Source organism: Plutella xylostella, chromosome 29, assembly GCF_932276165.1.
Source record: "Plutella xylostella chromosome 29, ilPluXylo3.1, whole genome shotgun sequence".
NCBI lineage: Eukaryota > Metazoa > Arthropoda > Insecta > Lepidoptera > Plutellidae > Plutella > Plutella xylostella.
In genome coordinates, this window is record NC_064009.1 from 2,867,040 (window position 1) to 2,887,035 (window position 19,996).

General features: G+C 38.9%; 3 protein-coding genes across 3 annotated transcripts; 1 reads left to right on the forward strand and 2 right to left on the reverse strand.

Annotated features, from left to right (window-relative positions):
- Positions 1-608: 608 nt before the first annotated feature.
- LOC119694281 lies at positions 609-9,099 on the reverse strand. Its single transcript, XM_048631857.1, has 7 exons — positions 8,888-9,099; positions 8,014-8,811; positions 4,408-4,528; positions 3,326-3,461; positions 2,788-2,850; positions 1,480-1,586; positions 609-752 (listed from the first exon to the last, which is right to left on the reverse strand). Exons 1-7 carry the CDS (start codon positions 9,066-9,068, stop codon positions 692-694), a joined length of 1,467 nt encoding a protein of 488 aa, XP_048487814.1. The 5' UTR covers positions 9,069-9,099; the 3' UTR covers positions 609-691.
- A 315-nt stretch (positions 9,100-9,414) lies between these two features.
- LOC105394912 (ER membrane protein complex subunit 8/9 homolog) lies at positions 9,415-12,740 on the forward strand. The gene is made up of 4 exons (XM_011566833.3): positions 9,415-9,706; positions 9,883-10,032; positions 10,191-10,296; positions 12,130-12,740. Exons 1-4 carry the CDS (start codon positions 9,491-9,493, stop codon positions 12,309-12,311), a joined length of 654 nt encoding a protein of 217 aa, XP_011565135.3. The 5' UTR covers positions 9,415-9,490; the 3' UTR covers positions 12,312-12,740.
- Positions 12,525-19,023, reverse strand: LOC105394913 (alanine--glyoxylate aminotransferase 2, mitochondrial). The gene is made up of 17 exons (XM_011566834.3): positions 18,872-19,023; positions 18,657-18,736; positions 18,264-18,448; positions 17,816-17,939; positions 17,521-17,709; positions 17,257-17,385; positions 16,997-17,149; positions 16,675-16,896; positions 16,302-16,547; positions 15,957-15,998; positions 15,002-15,130; positions 14,625-14,784; positions 14,179-14,393; positions 13,935-14,041; positions 13,718-13,858; positions 13,153-13,467; positions 12,525-13,061 (listed from the first exon to the last, which is right to left on the reverse strand). Exons 1-17 carry the CDS (start codon positions 18,882-18,884, stop codon positions 12,935-12,937), a joined length of 2,577 nt encoding a protein of 858 aa, XP_011565136.3. The 5' UTR covers positions 18,885-19,023; the 3' UTR covers positions 12,525-12,934.
- Between the last annotated feature and the right edge of the window lie 973 nt (positions 19,024-19,996).

The window sequence follows — 19,996 nt, forward strand, 5'->3', positions numbered from 1 at the left end:
TTAGATACCAGTACCGTATACGGTATGTGTACATTGATTGAACTCCATACTGCCGAATCAAAGCATAGGACTAAACGGACTACTGTGTAAAAGAGCTGTTAGTAAAAATTACTATAAAATGGACCACTAATCAATCGGATCGGACTGTTAAGATACAGGCTGGCCGTTTCTTCACAGTTATTCAAAATTATTTACCTAAAATTAATAATAAAATTATATAGTTTATATCACAAGTATTATTTTAAGAACTGAATTATGTTTTAAGTTTTGTAATCTCACAATTCATACCATTCCTATTACAAGTTGTATACTTATGTAAAATTGTATATTTATGTAAATAACATAGTTTAAATAAAGATTTATGAAATCAATTTACTTGTATCGCAGCTTTTATTCTATTCCTCCACTTAAAATCCAAAACAAATATCATCAATATTTATTTAAGTTTAACTCGTAACCGGCCATGGTTACTCAAATATTTTTTACTGATTTTCGCCCTTAAGTCCCCTTGACTTAAAGTCAAAAACAAGGTGGGATCCATGTATTAATTTATAGCCCATTATTAGCCCAAAGACCAACCAAACAAAGGTTAAAATAAAATGAACGTGAAAGGCGTACATATAGGAATAATATATTATCGATAAAAAACGCGAGATTTCATTTAAAACAACACAAAAGCTCTTCCTCATCGTCACGGCGGGTCCAGGGCCGAGCTCAGGGACTTCAGTTGTTCTAGACCGGATAGCAGCTCTCTGGAATTAGATACAAGAGAGATTAGTAGCGGTTTTTACCCGACTACGGCGAGGCAAAAGAGGTTTATGCACTTTTGTAGTTGAAAACGGCGGAAAAATGTTTATAATTTGATTTGATTTAATCATACACGCAGGACTGCCGGCATGCGTGACATCCTCCAGTGTTCTTTTGATACATGTATTACTTAATAAAATTGTAATGAGTCGAATATACACGCAGGACCCAAGAAAATGGCGCGCAATCCGCGAGCGTAATCAAATCCGCACGTTATTAAAAACATCCTTACAGATGAAAGCTTAGAGGCCTTAGATCCATTCGTTCGGTAATTGCGTTCAGTAATGTAGGCAGTAAATACACTCACGGACAATGAAAAGGTTCCACAGAGAAAAGCACCAAATTACGTCTGAACGGAAAAGGCTAGATTAATGCCGTCTTCTGCAACATAGAAGTACATTTATCAGAGCATCAGGATATTACCAACTAAAATCGGTAATATTGTGTTCCAATTTTAATTGAAATCTTTGAAAAAATTGGGGTCGTTTGTTGTCGGCAATTTTGTGATTGAAACTTTTTCATTGCCCGGCAGTGTATTATATAAAGTGTGTATACCTAAGCGAGGTCTCAGCCACGGCGGAGGCCTGGCGCAGGTCGCGCGCCGCCCGCGCCTGCGACGCCGCCAGCTCCTCCTGAGAATACTATACATAATAAAGTATATAATGTGCATACCTAAGCGAGGTCTCGGCCACGGCGGAGGCCTGCCGCAGGTCGCGCGCCGCCCGCGCCTGCCCGCCGCGCAGCGCGCGCGCCTCCGCCTGCGAGGCTGCTAGCTCTTCCTGAGAATAATGACAGTGTTGTGTGAGATTTGTAATCTGTTTATTTGTTGGAAAACAGACACACTTAATAAATAGAATAAAGAATATATGACCACCAGACGGCATGGCAAGGTATTTTAATTTTTACTAATGGACATTCAACCAATGTTACATAAATAGGGGAACCCGGGGTAAGACGGGGTCGCTAAGGGAAAATTAAAAAAACAACAGGTATTTATAACCACAACGTTATCAATTATTTATGGCTCATTAGGAACTTAATGACGAACACTTTGGCACAGCTTTTGCCAAAAAAGTAATCATGACAATTGACTTATTTTAAGAAATGTAAAAAATGGGAAATAAACCATCTTGCCTCATGTACGGGGTATGATGGGGTACGTATACTATGTGGGGCACAAAACAGACAAACAACACTCCTTCTGTGATTGTATTGTCAACACCAGCACCTGCAGTGTGAGCCCAACGCCTGCACCTTTGAAATCCGACCCACTTTTCCTTAGATTTAAAGTAGGACTGTTGATATCCTCAAGTAGAGGTAGACACAGTCATCTTCGTTGTTATTCTTCTTCGTAGGCAGTATCTGCTTTGTCTTTTTAGCCACCTTCCCTGTAGCCCTTTTAGAGCCCTTCTACAATGTCAAATATCGGGTTGGAGAAAAAAATAACTTAACCAAGCTAGATCCGTACCCTATCTTGCCCCTCCAAAAATACCCCGTCTTGCCTCACGTTATATTTTTTATAAAAATAATTCATAAAAAAAATATTATCAATATTAAAGTGATTTTGCACATATTTAGACAAAGCGTACCAAACCTTAAATAAAAAGACACAATTACCAAAAATGCCACTGTTTTACTTACTGTGTTGTGACGTTGTTTCTACCGGTCAAAAATAACATGGACACTACGCAAAAACAAACAATTGAGCTTACACAAAAAACGCATGCGCTCACACCTGCTGTCACTGGCGCACTAAAGGTCAATCATTTAAGCCTTTCTATTGGCTCATTACTCAGATTCCTAAGATGTATAGTTTTGCATATATGTGGGGGGACCCGTCTTACCCCGTGACCCCATCTTACCCCGGGTTCCCCTACGACATAAATTGCTATGCGTTAAAATGGTGCCGTGGCATTGAAAGGGATTTTTCACCTTATACGTCCGGATAAAATGAAGTTGAGTTATTCATAAAGTTCTTACCTTTAATTTTTTTATTTGGTTCTTTAATCTACTGATTGTTGATTCTGCTTCGGACGCTCCAACCTGCAAAGAAACAGTAAATTTTAAATAATTTAAATTATTGAAATTCACAAAACACTAATGGAATCAGTTTTTATCGATATCTCCGCGTGGGGCCGAAGCCATGAAATGTGACACTAACCGACGATTTTCCCTGTGAAAACTATTATTATTATTACCTGTGCGGTGTCGTGTCCCCCCTCCGCCCCCCGCTGCCGCCGCCGCCTCGCCCAGCGAGAGCGGGCCCGCGCGGCGCCCGCGCTCTATGAACAGCTGATCTGTAGTGTAGAGGCTATGTGACGTCACCTGTGCAGCGTCGTGTCCCCCCGCTGCCGGCGCAGATTGTGATTGGTTGTAGATGCAAAGGTCAACGTTCGATTTTCGCTTGCCGACCAGCCTTTAGTAACTGACACGCTAAGAACTAAGCTGCCTATAAGCCGTTGGCATACAATGCTTAGCCGCCGGCATGTGTGTATGCTTAAGAATTAATGCAGTATACCTGTGCAGCGTCGTGTCCCCCCTCCGCCCCCCGCTGCCGGCGCAGCTCGGCCCGCAGCGCGGCCGCCGCGTCGCGCGCCGCCGCCGCCTCGCCCTCCAGCCGCGAGCGACGCCCGCGCTCTATGAATAGCTCTGATCTGTGGGGTAGAGGGGATTGGATGTTAGTGTTAGACAGAAAGAGCCCCTTATCCAAACGGAGACTAGGTAGTTTGTAAAAATTTACGTTAATAAGAAAAAAAAATATTTATACGATGAATAAAAACATTTTACTTTGACTTTGATGGTTAAAGTTAACGTGATAACAGTGTGAGAGATCGGACGCTAGTTGTAACGTTCATAGACGTGATAGAGGACCAATCAGTTAAACTTTATTCGATTCTATGAGCATATCTCTTACAATTTACTGCGTCGACTTCGTTCTACATATAAATCCTATCCAACTTGCGTTGCGTTGCCGTCCGTTACTTCAATGGATCGTGTGGTAAGTCTTTCAGATTTAGGGTGCTTTTCCACCAGAGATGTGCTATGCTACGATGCTATGGATGCGTTTGATATCCACCAATCATATTAATTGGTGCACATAGCTTAGCACTGGTGGAAACGGATTCAACTAAGATATGTTTTTTGTATGGAATGATGCGTGTTATGGATATGTGCTATGGATGCGTGCTATGGATATGTGCTATGGACCATCGCAAGTGGTGTAGCTATGTATGTGCAGAGCAGACCTACAGTATGCCCGCGTTTTTCTCGCATCTTTCTCGCACAGCTACTTTGCGGCGGCGCATCTTCGTAGCGCATCTTCCTCGCACAGCTACCTAGCGTAGTATTGGTGGAAACGGTCACATATTTTCGTAGCGTAGATATCACATCTTCGCAGCATAGCTGCATAGCACATCTCTGGTGGAAAAGCACCCTTAAAAGTACAACAACAGAGCTCAGTGCATAAGACTATCAACCCAAATTCTATTCCATTCTCAATGGACTTTTATTATTAGTGCCTGCACCTTTTCACTGAAATGGGAACCTTATACAGATCCTTCTTAGACCTAAACTGCCTTGTGTAGTGTATAACCACAGTACCTGGCCTGCTCCAACTCCTCAAGCAGTTGCTCGTGCTGGTCGCGCGGGGAGGCGCGGCCGGCGGGCGAGCTGCGGCCCCCGTGCAGCGGCAGGAAGTCCGGCAGCCGCATCGCCTCCGCCGCTGCGAGTGGAAGATGAGGGTGTTAGGGTACTGACATGACAATGGGATACGGAGATGACAATGGGGTAAAGACATGCCAACGGGGTATAGATATGAAAACGGGGTTTCGGAAAAAAGTTGAGTAAAAAGATATGTTTAGCCCCAGTTTCAGCATACTCGGTGAGATCATAACAAGGGATTAGTTCATCAATTATATGTCATCTTCATTATAATTCTTGACAGATGTGTCAAAAGTCAACAACTAATCCCTGGTTATGATCTAACTGACAATGATGAAACGGGGGCTTAGTGCTGTTATGCATCAGTTAAACTGCTACATCTATACACTTAACATAGGGTGCAAAGCGCGCAGGGCAATATGTGGCCAAATATAATGAAAGTAATGATGATGATGATGATGATGAAATCCTCTTATCCCTCATCAGGGACATAGGGCTCGAAGGAAGGATTTCCACTTCTCCCGATCCTGCGCGGCCGCTTCCAGGTCGTCCCAGTCGAGACCAGTTGATGCAGCCTCCTTTTCAACTGACCGCCTCCAGGTGGTACGGGGGCGGCCCGGCCTTCTCTTCCCCTTCGCTTGCCATTTCAACCCTTGTTTGGACAGGTGATTGTCTGGTCTCCGCAGCACATGCCCAATCCAGCGCCATTTCCTGAGTAGGATCTCCTTGTCAATGGGTGTCTGGTCAGTCATCTCCCACAGTCTTGCGTTAGATATGGTTCGTGGCCAGTAGATCCCCAGTATGCGCCTCAGACATTTGTTCACGAACACCTGAAGTCTACTGGTTACTTCATTCTTAACGAGCCATGTCTCGCACCCGTACAGGAGGACCGACTTGACATTGGAGTTAAAAACTCTGATCTTGGTACGCCCAGTGATGATGCGAGACGTCCAAACAGGCTTCAGTTGCGCATATGCAGCTCGGGCTTTGTTGATGCGTGCTTCTACATCCGCCTCCGCTCCGCCCAGTGGGTCCACGACGCTCCCCAGGTAGGTAAAACGCTGCACTTGTTCGACAATGTCGCCGTGAAAGTAATGGATTTTAAATTTCTTTTGTGAAGGCATAAATTATATAATTGATTTATCTTTAAATATGCATGCAATATCTGTTGATAAAGATTCTAGTCATTTAGTGATCCAAAATGGAAGCACAAAAAACTATACAAATACAATAAAACTAGAAGTAATTCAATGAACCAATGACCCCTTCTCGCATTCCTAGGCCATTTACATAAGTACAAACTCTGACAACAATTGCTTTTCATGTTAATAAGTCATAGTCCCATTTTTTATAGCCTAGAAAAACTCCAAAGAATAGGACTCATGGACATAGGAGGTGTCATCACATAAAAAAACAACACTAATGCTTTAAAACCTTTTCTTATGTGGTAGAACAGTGAATACAATTTCCCATTACCTGAAAATTTGTTTCAAGTGCATGTACATGTAGTACATGGTAGTGATGTAACGAATATTCGCATTCGCATTCGCATTCGCGAATATTCGCACTTTTTTAGATATTCGCATTCGCATTCGCATTCGCAAAATTTTGTGCGAATATTTTGCGAATGTCAGTATTAGTTAGAAAAAAACTATTTGAAAATAATGGTACGTTAACAAAATCAAAATCCATTCGTTTATAACCTTTTTATTACAAGTAACCTTCTTAATCACATTATCTGATATTTATAATGAAAAATCTGTCGGATGAGATTCGTATCCGCTCGGCAAATCTCGGAATAAAATTGAGACTGCGTTCCGATACGCACTGAAATCTATTAAATCACCCGTAGGTAATCGTGTTCAGTGTCTTATTATTATATTTTGTGAGAACCGTTACACACTCAGAAACTGTAAGTACCGCTCACAGTCGCAATATGTTGTAACAATTACGGGGCTAAATAAAGTGTCAACAACATCTTCAACACGACCCATCATGTCCCCGGCCACGGGTCTCCTTCCAATGAAGGAAGGGGTTTAGGCCTAGTATACCACGCTGGCCTAGTGCGGGTTGGTGGACCCCAGCACAACAAGCTTGTGCTGAGAAAGTTGTCGGGTGTAAGTATAGTATGTAAGTGGGCAACCCGACTGTCAGATGTTTTCAAGCTGCCCGAAGGCCTCTGACAAGGCTTAACGACTGCTGCCGAAGCAGCAACCTGGACCCACGGCCTAATGTGCCGTCCGAAGCAAAAAAACGTTAAGAAAAAAAACACTTGAAATCGGTCACCCATCCAATCACTGACCGTGCCATGTGTTGCTTAACCTCAGTGATCAGTTACAATCACTGAAGCTAGTTCGACTACGGAATCTTCAAAAAGTGTAACTACTTAAAAAAACTGCGTCTAGTATTGGCTGGGAGTGGCCAAAATACTTAGGTTGTACGATCACTGACACAAACACAAGGGAGCATCGACATCCGAGTACAAAACACCCTCCGATGCAGCGCTGCTCTTCATAAAGTGCTAGTGTCAAAGCTTCTCAGCAGGAAAACCAAGATCCGAATTTATAAAACCGTAATCCGGCCGATCTTGATGTATGGCTCTGAGGCTTGGACACTCACTCTCAAGGAAGAGACTAAACTTCTGGTTGCGGAAAGAAAGGTGATGAGGAAAATGCTTGGACCAACGAGGAGGGAAGATGGTAGCTGGAGAGTACGGAAGAAATAGGAAATCGAAGACCTGATTTCCGAGCCAAACATCATTGGTCAAATTAAATCCCAGCGACTCCGTTGGCTTGGTCATCTGCAAAGGATGGGGGAGGATCGCGCTGCCAAGAGGGCCTACCTTGGAGTACCAAGCGGTCGTAGACCAGTTGGCCGTCCCAAATATCACTGGAGCGATGAAGTCGGCAAGGACCTGCGCCAACTACAGGCAGGCGACTGGAGAGCGACTGCGCAGGATAGAGACCAGCGGCGACTTCTTGTGTCTGAGGCCAAGATCCACTTCGGGTCGCTGAGCCAGCGGAGTAAGTAAGTAAGTATTGGCTAGTCTGATTCGGAATGCGCCTAGAACAGCAAACCATACAAATGGCGCCAAATTTGAACACAAACTGAATATTCGCATTCGCATTCGCATTCGCGAATATCGATATCAGATATTCGCATTCGCATTCGCATTCGCGAATGTTCAAAAACACACATTCGTTACATCACTAGTACATGGTCATATATTTTCACCAGTTCATAATTATGTTTCTAAACACACAATTACTACTAGCAAGGCCTACTATTAACATTGTTATGCTGCATAGATGTAGCTGCATTACATCATGCTTATTGAAACCTAATTAGTTATTACCGATGCCACTTTCTACCTACACACATTTCAAATACATAGCAATTTCTGATTATATTTATTGATGATATTAGGAGCTAAGAAGGATACTGTTGGCAAAGCAAAATGTATTTCTCTTTGTCATTAGATGGCACATTACAATTTAATTATTTTCATTCAAATGTAAAAGTAAGGAATTCATTACAATTATATACCTGCATTCGGTGGGAGGTCCAATGGATGATCCATGGGATTTCTAGGTGAGTTGTTCCTTCTGTCGGCCGGGTTCACAGACTCGGTGAGGTCGAGGTTGAGGTGCGGGGGCAGGTCCAGGGGCAGCGGCGCCGCGGCCGCCTCCAGCCCCTCCGACAGCCGTCCGGAGGGACCCGACTCTGATGTCGAAGCTGCACCATACGCATCATAGTCATAATTCCTACTACCACTATATCCACTATTATTACGACGCCCCAAACTTGAGGAACCCGAATTGAAATTTGTGTTAAACGTAAAATCTGGTAAATTGTCCAAATCAAGGGATATAGGACCATTAGAGTTCAGGTAAGCTTGCTCCACTAGAATATGGTCTTGCACAAAATCTGGTAAAGATGGCATCCCTAGCGGTTCCGAGGCCAAATTAGGTCTATGATAAAATGATGACTCTGAATTGTCAATAAACAAGTTTTGCTTTGAATCAGAACTGTCCACTACACTAAACGGTGCTTCGGTTGAACTACTGGAGGCGGCGGTATCACTTATTTGATGGCTGTCGCCATCTCTATTCTTTTCTTTGGTTTGCGAGAGTGAGCGCGCCTTGTCGCGGCGCGGGTCGGGCGCGGCGGCCCCGGCTGGCGGCGCGGCGGCCCGGGACGGTGAGTGCTGCACGGTGCTAGCATAGACCTTGGGCCGCGCGCCCGTGTTCTCATATGTTGAGTTGCTCGGCAACGACAAATCTCTCTTCAGGAAGTGGCGAAACGAGAACGGATTCTCCTCTTTACGGACCGCACCACTTGCCTCTGAAAGAAAAACAAGCATACAATCAGGAATGTCTTTATATTTAGCCGACAAAAAACAACTTCCTAAAACACTTACTGGACGCTGAACTTTTCGCTTCTTCGGACGAACTGTGGTGATTTTCACTAATATTATAGTTTGCTTCTTCTATACCTAAGTCTGGTTTTTGAGTATTTTGTTCGGAGTCTTCGGAAATCCCTTCATTATTGGGTTTTTCATAAGATTTTCTATTCGAAACACCATCTTCGTCCTCCGCCATGATCGTCAAATTGACATTTGTGATAGCGTTCGGAAAATCTAAATTTATTTAGAGTTATATAGCGTGTTCGTCCGGTACCTTCGATGGTATTCTAGGAGACAGCGCAGAGTTCCTGGCTAGTAGCATCTCGAGGTTAGCAGAAAAAGATCTTGAATATGATTATTGAGTATGATTATTATTTTATTATGCTTACAAAGTATTTTGTTACATTTTATAAAATCCTTCTGAATTTATTATTCTGATAATTACTGAATGACTTGCCTCACAGAATAAAAATACTGTGGTGCCATTTTCAAATTTTACAGGATAGGACTGTCACGGCTGTCAGTGTCAATTTTAATTTCTTAAATTCTTAGCCAATTTAGTCCATGGTATACAAGAAAATTTAAATTATTTCAAATTAATACGCTTTTCTATTGAATATGAGTGATACGGTTACAATAGAAACCAAGGCTTTTGCTAAGTTGGTCTTACATGCTGCAAAGTATCCCCACTGCGCTGTAAACGGGGTGCTTATTGCGGACGCATCCAAAATCAAAGACGGCAACAGGAACCAGGACCTGGAGGTTGTGGACGCAATCCCACTCTTCCACCACAGCCACTATGTCACTCCGATGGCTGAGGTTGCGTTGACCCAGGTATTACCATTCTTTATTTTAAAAAAATACCTTTTGTTCTTTAGAAAAACATAACCCTGCTAGCTGAAGTAACCAGTCAATTTCAACAGCTCTTAAATGATCCACTATTTAAAGTTCACATAAATAGTGTTTGATTTTTTTTCAAGTTTTGTATTTATGAGTGTTCTGTATTGCAGATTGACAATATGGTACAAGCAGAAAACCAAGTAGTGGTTGGATACTATGCAGCCTGTGAGAACTTCAATGACAACAGCATTGAAGACTGTCCCGGACAAAAAATTGCTGAGAAAATAGCAGAAATGTTCCCTGGTGCAATATTTATAGTGGTAAATTCTATAAGAATACATTTATTAAACATGCTCAATTTACATTCATACTAGCTGTTCCCATTTATAATATTAGTTAAGTTTGTTAGGATATAGTTAGGATGCTCAATTTATATTCATTAATATGTATAGCAGCTAATTAATTATTATTTTGGTAGATTGACAACAAGAAGTTGGTCCAGCAATTGGACTCCGCACCGGTGAAGCTGCACAAGTGGAATGATGGCAAATGGAAACCCAAGCCTGCTAACAGTATAGATTTCCGTAAGTTTACTCAGGGCCTCCATAATACAACCATGTGTTAAAGCTTTTTATACTTACTATTTTCACAGACGTCTGATGCCTAGCCAGGGTGTCCACTCGGAATGCTCCAAAAAATTCCCTGACTTTTCCCTGACTTTCCCTGACCGTTTAGAAAATTTCCCTGACCAAATATCAAGAAATAAACCAAATTTAAGTAATTTGAAGACAAAATCTTGATTTCAAAGTTTTACATTCATTTGTTTCACACTTATTATAAGTTGACTGCGTAAAATATGTATACAGGGTCGGCAAAAATGGTATATTAATAGGGAAGTAAAGCACTTAACACACACTAACGTTGTTCTACTTCTAAATATTATCTAATCTCCATGATTTTTTAGGATATTAACGACACAATAAATTAGTAGGTTTATAGTTATTTCTGTTCTCTAAATTTGCTATAGATTCAAACTTATAGGCACCTCAAGCATCAAGCAACGCAATTTTTGTGATCAAAACTGCGCCGAATCATGCCGTTGTTAAACAAAAACGATGTATTTTTTAAAGGCGAAACCTACCTTCTAGAATATATTATGCTGAAACGATTAACATCAAAATCAAAAAAAATTGTTGATATTTACTTGGTGATACGATTTCCCCTGAAATTTTATCAAGGAAAGTACCTATGTTTGTCACGAGCTACATTTATCTCTATAGCACCCGAGCCCCGGGGCATGAGTGCACAAACGATAGCAAACGTTTTCCTAAATACCTATTTCTCGAGGTTCCCTCTTGAGCCTTAGGAGGTCATTCTAAACAACTTTTGCTGTGTGAGTATTGAAAATTTCAGAAAAAAATCATCATCCGCATCCGCTTTGCAGCTTCCTTAGTCCAAGCTGCTATATTGCCTAGTTTAATAGTCTGACCAAAATTTGACTGATTACCTACCATAAAAGTAGAAATTGAAATCTAAATAGAAATTGAAACAGAACCATTTTTTGTATGGCTCTCTCCTGCCTGAGTTGTTACTTAGTTGTGTTTTATGAACTTTGATTATAAACATGTAGTACAAAATAGAATAAATTTTTGCTCTGCTAAATTAGTAAAAAAATAGATTATTGATTAATAGACGCAGCGAGGAGGCAGCGTATGCGATCTCGCTGACGTATAAAATAATTAGCGAATTGAGAACCTCCTCCTTTTTTCCAAGTCAGTTAATGGCTGCAGCACGTCTGCACCAACAAAATGACGTTTTTATCACAAACTTCTAAAAGTCTTTAAACCAAATTTATTTTGAATGGTGAGATGACCCTCTTTTGCATCAACCTGTATATATACGAGCTGAGTCTGGGATCTAGCTAATCTTTTAGAATTCCTACTATTTTTTACAACTCATATTTTATTAAATGACGTAGATTTAAAAAACATAATTGTATAAGTAATTATTATAGTATAATAGTAAGGATCAGTCAAAAATATTCCAAAACAAAACAAGATTTTATTTTATGACTTATGTATTTCGCGTAAAAAAGAAGTATTACTACTAAAGGAAAGTACCTACTAACCATTTTGCTAGAAAAAGGTCATTTTTCCCTGACCACCTAGAGCTTCCCTGACTTTTCCCTGACTTTCCCTGACCACCTAGAGCTTCCCTGACTTTTCCCTGACTTTCCAGATAGTGGACACCCTGCTAGCATATCATTAAACTAGCTACTATTAAACTTTAATGTTTTACACATATTATAATAAAATTGTATTCTGTATTACTAATGAACTAGAATAGTACAGTACAGAATATTGACCTGAAAACTTACATATGTAGTTTACCTGCTCAAAGTATTATTATCATTCCAGAAACTCCATATGCTTTGGAGACTGTCTCCCATCTGCTTCAGCGAGGGGTTCAGAAAGACTTGGTGGACTTTGACAACTATCTGGATGACCTTACAATGGACTGGACCAACCTCGGAATTGAGAAGTTAGTGGCTAGTCTCAATGCATCCAACTCTGTTGACTTTATGGATAAGAATTTCTAGGATGGTTAACATGGGGATGGTAAGTATTGATTGTATTTTAAGAATGGTAAGGTGTAAAACTATGAAATAATTTATTGTGAGTGTGAGGTGTACCTCAAAACTAAATGCAACTTTGTATAATACATATGGATAGTAAATTATGTATTGATATGTGTAATATATGATGATATAAATCTTAACAAGTGGATTGTTGCAGATAAAAGATTAGGAGTTTGAATGTAATTAATATATTCATGAACCAAAGTGCATTTTTAAAACTATTCTATGAACTCAAAATATAACTTGTTTTGTTCTAGAATAAACAAATATCATTTTTTTTGTTGTGATTTAAGTATATCATTGATTATTTATGTTTATGTTAATAATCACTATAGATTACTTGTATGTGTACCTATCTATAAATTACAGACTTATTTAACAAATACAAAACTGGTTTTTATGAATATCATTATCACACAGCACCACAATTCAAACAAGTGCAATATTGCACATATTGCAAAAGAAGCAAGATGGTAACAAAATATATTACAAAAAAAAATGCCAAGGTTCTAATGCCCTATAATAAAATCTGTAACTATAAATAACTTATTTGTAGAAGCAAAGAAATATAACTGAAGATGTTTTTATTGCAAATTATTGAAGTAGTCTTCAATCAGCTTCTTGCATTTATTGATACCACTCAAATCTCCAGCTTTTCCTTGGAATTTCCCATTTTTGAATGCACCTTTTCCTTTTAATACTTCTGTAATCCTGGAAATGCAAAAAAAAAACTTAAGTAAACGAATTCTGATATATAAATAATTAATGACTTTCTACCATATTTTGGTAAATTGATACTCACTGGCTTCCTAAAGCATTGCAGTGTGCCTCTGGCCCTTGAATGATAATCTGACCTTCTTTAGGCTTGTCTTGTTCCTCTGAAGCCAGGAATAGGAAGATTCCCTCTCCATCTAGACCTTTACATATCGCCCTGTTGAAGTCTGGTGTAGCTTCTTTTTTAAACATGAACACATATTTTGGTTTTTCAGCCATGTTTTTTATCTTCTCTATTTCATACTGTGCCAACTCATTCAGGGTGTTTTGTAAGTTTTTATTGGTTAATTTAAGGTTCTTCTGTAGTTTTTGAACAAGGTCTTCATGTTTACTTGGCTCATTTCTGTAAAAAAAAGAAACTACTATTACATTTATGTTGTTGAGACATTTTAATACTATAAAAAAATATAATATTTACAATTATTTGATCTTGATGAAGATCTCAAACTGAGTTGCTGAAAGGTACTTTAAGCTAATATCAACATTAAATCTCTGTCTACCTCTTTCTGTCCTAATACTGCCAATGCAAGACAGCAAGATTTAATGCGGACATTAGCTTAAAGTTCCTTTGTGCAAGTGTTATTCTCACTTACTTCAGTAAACCAGTCAATGCCTTTTCTCTTTCCAACATTGTTTGCAGTGTCTTTGTCACTCTGTTTCCTACGAGAAACCTGAGGTTGGTTTTACCTTTCTTGCCAGGCTCTGCTCCTAATAACTTTATTACTTGTAACTGGCTGTAAAATAAAAACCCATTAAGTACCACAATTTAATTATATCATTAAACATATTGTGATATTATGAATTAGTTACCTCAGATTTGAAACATGTGTGCCACAACACATATTCTCATCAACGCCTTTTATATTGATCACTCTTAATATTTCTGTACAATCCTTTGGCAATCCTCTAGTGTGGGCCTAAAACAATGAAATCATAATGTGAAAAGTATAAGATAAATGTTATTATTCCCAAATATACATACTTAGAAACGATTATACATGCATTTAATTTCAAACAATAATAATAGAATGACAAGTACTGTTGGCACACATACCTCATTCAAATCTGGATCATCAGCCTTACAGAACTTGACAGTGACAGGCAGAGCTTGCCGGATGAGGTCATTGCATCTGTCCTCAACCCTCTGGACCACATCATCAGCCACCTTCACGGAGTCCAGCTCCACAAAGGACTCATCAGCACCGAGCCACCAGCTTGTCGTTGGCAGGTTGTATTCATTCTCCAATATTGCTGAGAGCAGATGCTGACCTGAAAGAATATTAAAGTTTTTTTTACTATCTGTCTCCTGCAAGCTTGACTTTGCCATAAATTGTTTTCCTACAAAGTAGCTTAGAGATGTAATACCATGTGTCAGCTTCTTACACACAAAAATCATATATTATCATAATTTTTTGTGTGATAGACTTTAGATTTTATAATGTCAGTTAATACCTTTTTAGCTACTACTTGAAATTGTGAAGTGTTATTTGGAGATTATACCTGAATGCTGCTGCATGTGGTCGAATCTCCTCTCCCAGTTGATTGTTTGTGACACCACGGAGCCAACTTCCAGGGGCACCTTCACGAAGTGTAGAGCCTCAGACCCTTTACGGAGGACCTGCAGCACCGGCTCATCGTTCAAGTAGCCTGTGTCATGAGGCTGAAAGTGGAGAAAATAGTGTTGTAAGCTACATCATAGCTTATATATACAAAAACAAATAAGAGCTCAGTGGTATAAGAGGGGTGTTATTTGTCGAGACTTGTCTTTGGCAATGACACTCCATTTTGTTTGTAAATTGTTAATCTACGAATTTAATTAAGTTAATCTACGTGTACAAAGTTTTGTTTTAAACAACAACTTGAAACAATTACCTTACCTGTCCCCCGCCGGCGGGGAAAAGTATTGTGTTCTCAAGAACTACTTGGAATCCTTCAAAGGGTGATACTTTGCCATATTCAACAATAGGTTCCTTGGTTTCTTCGCATCTTAAAACTTTTGATTCAAACTGTGAACAGGGTTAGGTTATTTTTGGTACAATAATAAAATATGTACAAAGTATATAGATTTAAAGATCGGTAAATATACCATCATGTACCTGTTTTAAAAAGCTGTTTTCTTGGCATTTAAACACCATTTCGACGAGTAAAATTGTAAATAGATCTCCTTCCTTTGCGGTATATGAAAATGACAGGAGTGACAGTTTGAGTAGTCTGACAGTGACAGTTGAAGATATGAGATGACAGTTGACCGTGCACAGACACAGACCTACGCTACGGTCACAGTAATGAACACGCGCGTGAGGCTGTTAATATTCTGAGCCTCAGTTTCATCTTTCAAATATATTAACCGGTTTTTACCGCATATTATAAAAAAAAAAAACAAAAATTATAGAATTTTATTTTATCGTAATGTAGGTTGGAAAAAAAGTGAGCCTTATCCGTAAAAAGGAAGAAAATCTACCATAATAAAAGACAGTACCTACAGTTCAACTATAAAGTCCTGATATTAAAGAGTGCTTTTTTAAAAGACTATCATTATCAGTTATTTACTTAAAATACATTTAAAAAATAAAATACCGTTTGGCCATGGATTTTTAACGGATTTGTCCTTTAATAAATAAAATACATCGATTAAATACGGTAGGATCGACTCCGTTTTCAGGACTTTATAGTTTTACTTTACTTACTTATATATTTTTTCCAATTATGTATAATTTACTACCTGCATATTAAAATAATACATTGCATATTAGTAACAACAATAGTATGAATTTATTTGGTTTGTGAATACATTTTAATTGCTTTGTCCAGAACATGAATGGTGAAGTCAACGTCCTCTTTACATATGCACATCGGTGGCTTGATACGCAGCACCTGGGAAAGATTAATAAAAATAAGTATTAGGTAGGTACCTATACTTTTTTTTTTTATGCAGCCTGTATAGGTGTATAGTGTCCCACTGCTGGGCAAAGGCCTCCTTATGAATTGACCACCGTTCCCGATCATGTGCTTCCTTCGGCCATTGAGGCAAAAACCTGCCGAGGTCATCCCGCCATCTCCGTCTGGGTCTTCCGCGACGCCGACGTCCATCACTGGGCATATGGGCAGTGATGGACTTATACTTAGTACTATAAAATGACCACATGACTCATATAGTGAAACTGAAGTAATAATTACATTGTTTCTCTTGCCGCCACGACCTATAAGAATTCCCATGTCCTTTATTAGCTCATGTATCTCAGATACATCAGCAACCGAAAGCGGAGTCTTTGTTCCGGGAACTACAAATTCTATGCCAAGCATAAGCCCTTTGCCACGAACATCTCCAATAAATGAGTGTGTGGATTGCAACTGCTTCAGTTGCTGCACAAAGTATTCACCCATATGTTTGCTGTTTTCTTGAAGTTTTTCTTCCTCTATTACCTAAAATGTATTATAATCCGTTAAAATTATATACATATGATCTCTCTTTAAGAATATCGTATCAATAATATCAATCGGTCATGCATAATGTCGTAGCATTGTATATGTAAGAAAATTTGGAACTCACTTCTAATACGGCCTTCCCCACAGCTGATGCCAAAGGATTGCCCCCAAACGTATTGAAATATGTGGCTCGCATATGAGCGTCTGCAATTTCCTTCGTTGTTACAACTGCTGCTAGAGGGAATCCGTTTCCGATACCTTTAGCCATCGTCACAATATCTGGGATAACACCATGTCCTTCAAAGCCCCAGAAATGATCACCGGTACGACCAAATCCTGTTTGTACCTAAAATGTGATTTATGTAATAGCGGGTAATTCAGGTACTTAACTACAATAATATGAGCCTCAGGATGTTGTCATCTCAGTAATACGTAGACATACTTACCTCATCTGCAACATAAATGCCTCCATTTTTCTTTATCAACGCTTGAGCTTTTTTTAAATAACCCTTTGGAAATTGCACTGCCCCATTGACTCCTTGAATTGACTCTGCAAAAAACGCTGCTACCTTTCCGGCGGGAATTGAATTTTGTAGTAGCTGGAAAAGCACAGGATATTTAAATAAAGATAATATATATTATGTAATACTTAATGATTATAAAAATATTCAAATGTACTCATAAAAAAGTGGCAAAAAATAAATACGTCGTCCAGTAGCTCGATGTATTTGTCTGAAGATACACAGTCTTCAGGGCATTCACAGGATCCTGGTACTTGGGACAATGAGTCCCTGCAACCTCCAAAAATTCCTCTCATAGGATCTGGTAGACAAGCCTGTGAAACAAAATGGGACAAAATATTATGCACTTTAACAATGGGGAACATCGTTTACAGACTTGTTATCGGTGTTAGCAGAACCAAAATAAGCTAATGCACCGACTTCACTTCTATGTGTAAACAGTAACTTACATGAAGAAATCCAGCCGGTACGGGCATTGGCATACGATAGCACTGAGAAGCTGTAAGACCCATCAAGGAGCTGGAATAACCATGATAACTTCCTTGTAGGGAAATAATTTCATGGTTCCCAGTATACGCTTTGGCCAATAAACAGGCTAGGTCATTTGCTTCGCTGCCGCTATTTACTAAGTATACAACCTGGAAAAAATATTAAGAATACGTAAAGGTGTGACCTTTAAATGGGTACCTAATTACTACCTATTAACTGTAAAGTATTAGGTACTGCCAAATAATTAAATCCAACCTTTAAATCACCGGGCATTTTAGAGGTCAATTTCTCGACATATTCGTATATTTTAGGATGTCTGTATATATTTGTCGTATGCCACAATAAATTGGATTGTTCGTTTAGTGCCGAAACAACTTTTCTGGAAAATATAGATATAATTTTAGTTTTGTTGAATTGAGAACTACAGTCAAAGTATAAAGTCCTGACTCCTGACGATATAGAGTGCGATTTTGCTAAGACTTTTATCTTTGTCAGTTATTTACTTACTTTTAGATAGGTACATTTAAAAAACAAAATGCTGATTGACAATGGCTTTTTAACGATTTTGTCCTTAAATAAATATAAAGGTTCGTTTAAATAAGAATTTTAACAGTTAGTTAGAATCCACTTCCGTTTGCAGGACTTTATAGTTTTACTGTACCTACATGGATTTAAGAGATAGGTACTGTAGATTATAACTTACGGATGACAGTGCCCAACAGAAACAGTAACTATTCCTCCAAATAAATCAAGGAATCTTTGTCCATTTGCATCGTAGAGCCATTGCATGTGCCCTTGATGTAGAAGGATAGGCTTCTTATAAATATTGTACACTGCTGGAGCTATGTGATTAGATTTTATTTGATCTGTATCTTTAAACGATGGTCCCTGAAATAAATAACAAAAAATAATTACCTCTTTACAATGTTATTTCATATTTAAATAATATACTAAAATTTTGAAAAAAAATGTTGTTATCTAAGTAATTAGATTTTGCGTGAATAAATTTCTTTGGGATGGTACACACAACTTTTACTGGCTGTACTTATCATTCCGTCCCAACTCCCATACAAAAGAGTAACTACCGGGCGCTTACCGAATATTTATTTGGTGTAAAACTGCAATCAGGCAGTTTCGAAACACTACTATATTTCCTCCTTACGGAGCACATAAGCACTGAAACAAAATACTTTTTTAAAGTAAGTATACCTACTTTCTTTTCATATTTTACTTAAGTATACAAAATATTATGTTTTCCTAAGGTCCTACAAGGTTAGTTTATTTATTGATAATATGGTCCTAACTATATACCTCTGTATGCCATCTTAACGGCAGGCGTCGGTGGCGGTACGAATACTCAGGAGACACACCCAATACTGAATATTGTGTTAATTCCTGTGCATAATCAGGTTGACCATTGACATCAGACAGAATAAATAATTAATTAGGACCACCAATATTATGGTTTCTTATACTTACTTACTAAGTATGTATTTAATTTTCACGTTTTCTTGTAAGCATCGTGTATGTAGACACTTATATAGGTACTTACCTAACATATTTATAATGTTACCATCTGTATTAGGTAGGTCAAGTTAACGTCCGGTGTTTCAAATATTCGCGCCATTTTTATTATTTGATCGTGGATGGCATAGAGAAAATATGGAGCATTAAAGAGAGCATTACAGTGCCACAAACTTATCTGTTTATATATGTCGCAGGCAACTGGTTTAATCTCCTGTTTGATTGAACCACTAGCCCGTTCATTGGATGGCGCTATTCAGTTGTATGACTAAAGGACAACTCGTCAAGTCGTTGATTGAAACGTTCGACGTCTTGACTGAACGTCATTCAGCGAAGTCGTTGAATGGGATATAGTATAGCAACTTTGTAATGTCTGGTTAGGGTGAACATAACCAGACAAGAGTCAACAAAAAGACTATGTTACAAAGCTCTTATCTCACAAATGAACTAAACATTAACAATAAACGTACCTTCATATTGTTGTTCATAATAATCCAGTTTCACCACTTTTTTTCTTTGAAACTATCCGCCCGCGGCGTAATAATAGGTAAATCCATGTTGTCACACTACTTTAACACAAATAACGCACTTTAAAGCTAATTTATTTGCAAAAAACTAACAATATAGGTGCTTTTTGTATCAGCTGTTAGCTGTTAGACGCCATATTTGTTTTATTCACCACCTGACTGATTTTAAGTCAGCTAACTAGTTGGACGTTTTGTGACGCTTGTACAATCAACGTTCGGCCTAGTCATACAACTGAACAGCGCCATCCAATGAACGGGCTAGTGGTTCAATCAAACAGAAGATTAAACCAGTTGCCTGCGACATATATACATCTGTGGCACTGTACTGTGATGTGAGCTGCTTGAGTAAGTTATTTTTTTTTAGAGGATATTCATGTATACCTGT

What these genes read in the sequence shown, in the direction of transcription:
- LOC119694281 (XM_048631857.1), bottom strand. Translation starts at nt 9,068, where the DNA reads ATGGCGGAGGACGAAGATGGTGTTTCGAATAGAAAATCTTATGAAAAA. An exon ending in AGCGAAAAGTTCAGCGTCCA is followed by an intron (nt 8,812 to 8,887) that starts GTAAGTGTTTTA and finishes TTTTTCTTTCAG; the next exon opens with AGGCAAGTGGTGCGGTCCGT. An exon ending in GGGGACACGACGCTGCACAG is followed by an intron (nt 2,851 to 3,325) that starts GTATACTGCATT and finishes GTTTCTTTGCAG; the next exon opens with GTTGGAGCGTCCGAAGCAGA.
- LOC105394912 (XM_011566833.3), top strand. Translation starts at nt 9,491, where the DNA reads ATGAGTGATACGGTTACAATAGAAACCAAGGCTTTTGCTAAGTTGGTC. An exon ending in CTGAGGTTGCGTTGACCCAG is followed by an intron (nt 9,707 to 9,882) that starts GTATTACCATTC and finishes TCTGTATTGCAG; the next exon opens with ATTGACAATATGGTACAAGC. An exon ending in TGCTAACAGTATAGATTTCC is followed by an intron (nt 10,297 to 12,129) that starts GTAAGTTTACTC and finishes TTATCATTCCAG; the next exon opens with AAACTCCATATGCTTTGGAG.
- LOC105394913 (XM_011566834.3), bottom strand. An exon ending in AAATGCCCGGTGATTTAAAG is followed by an intron (nt 17,710 to 17,815) that starts GTTGGATTTAAT and finishes TATTTTTTCCAG; the next exon opens with GTTGTATACTTAGTAAATAG. An exon ending in GCATTTATGTTGCAGATGAG is followed by an intron (nt 16,897 to 16,996) that starts GTAAGTATGTCT and finishes ATCACATTTTAG; the next exon opens with GTACAAACAGGATTTGGTCG.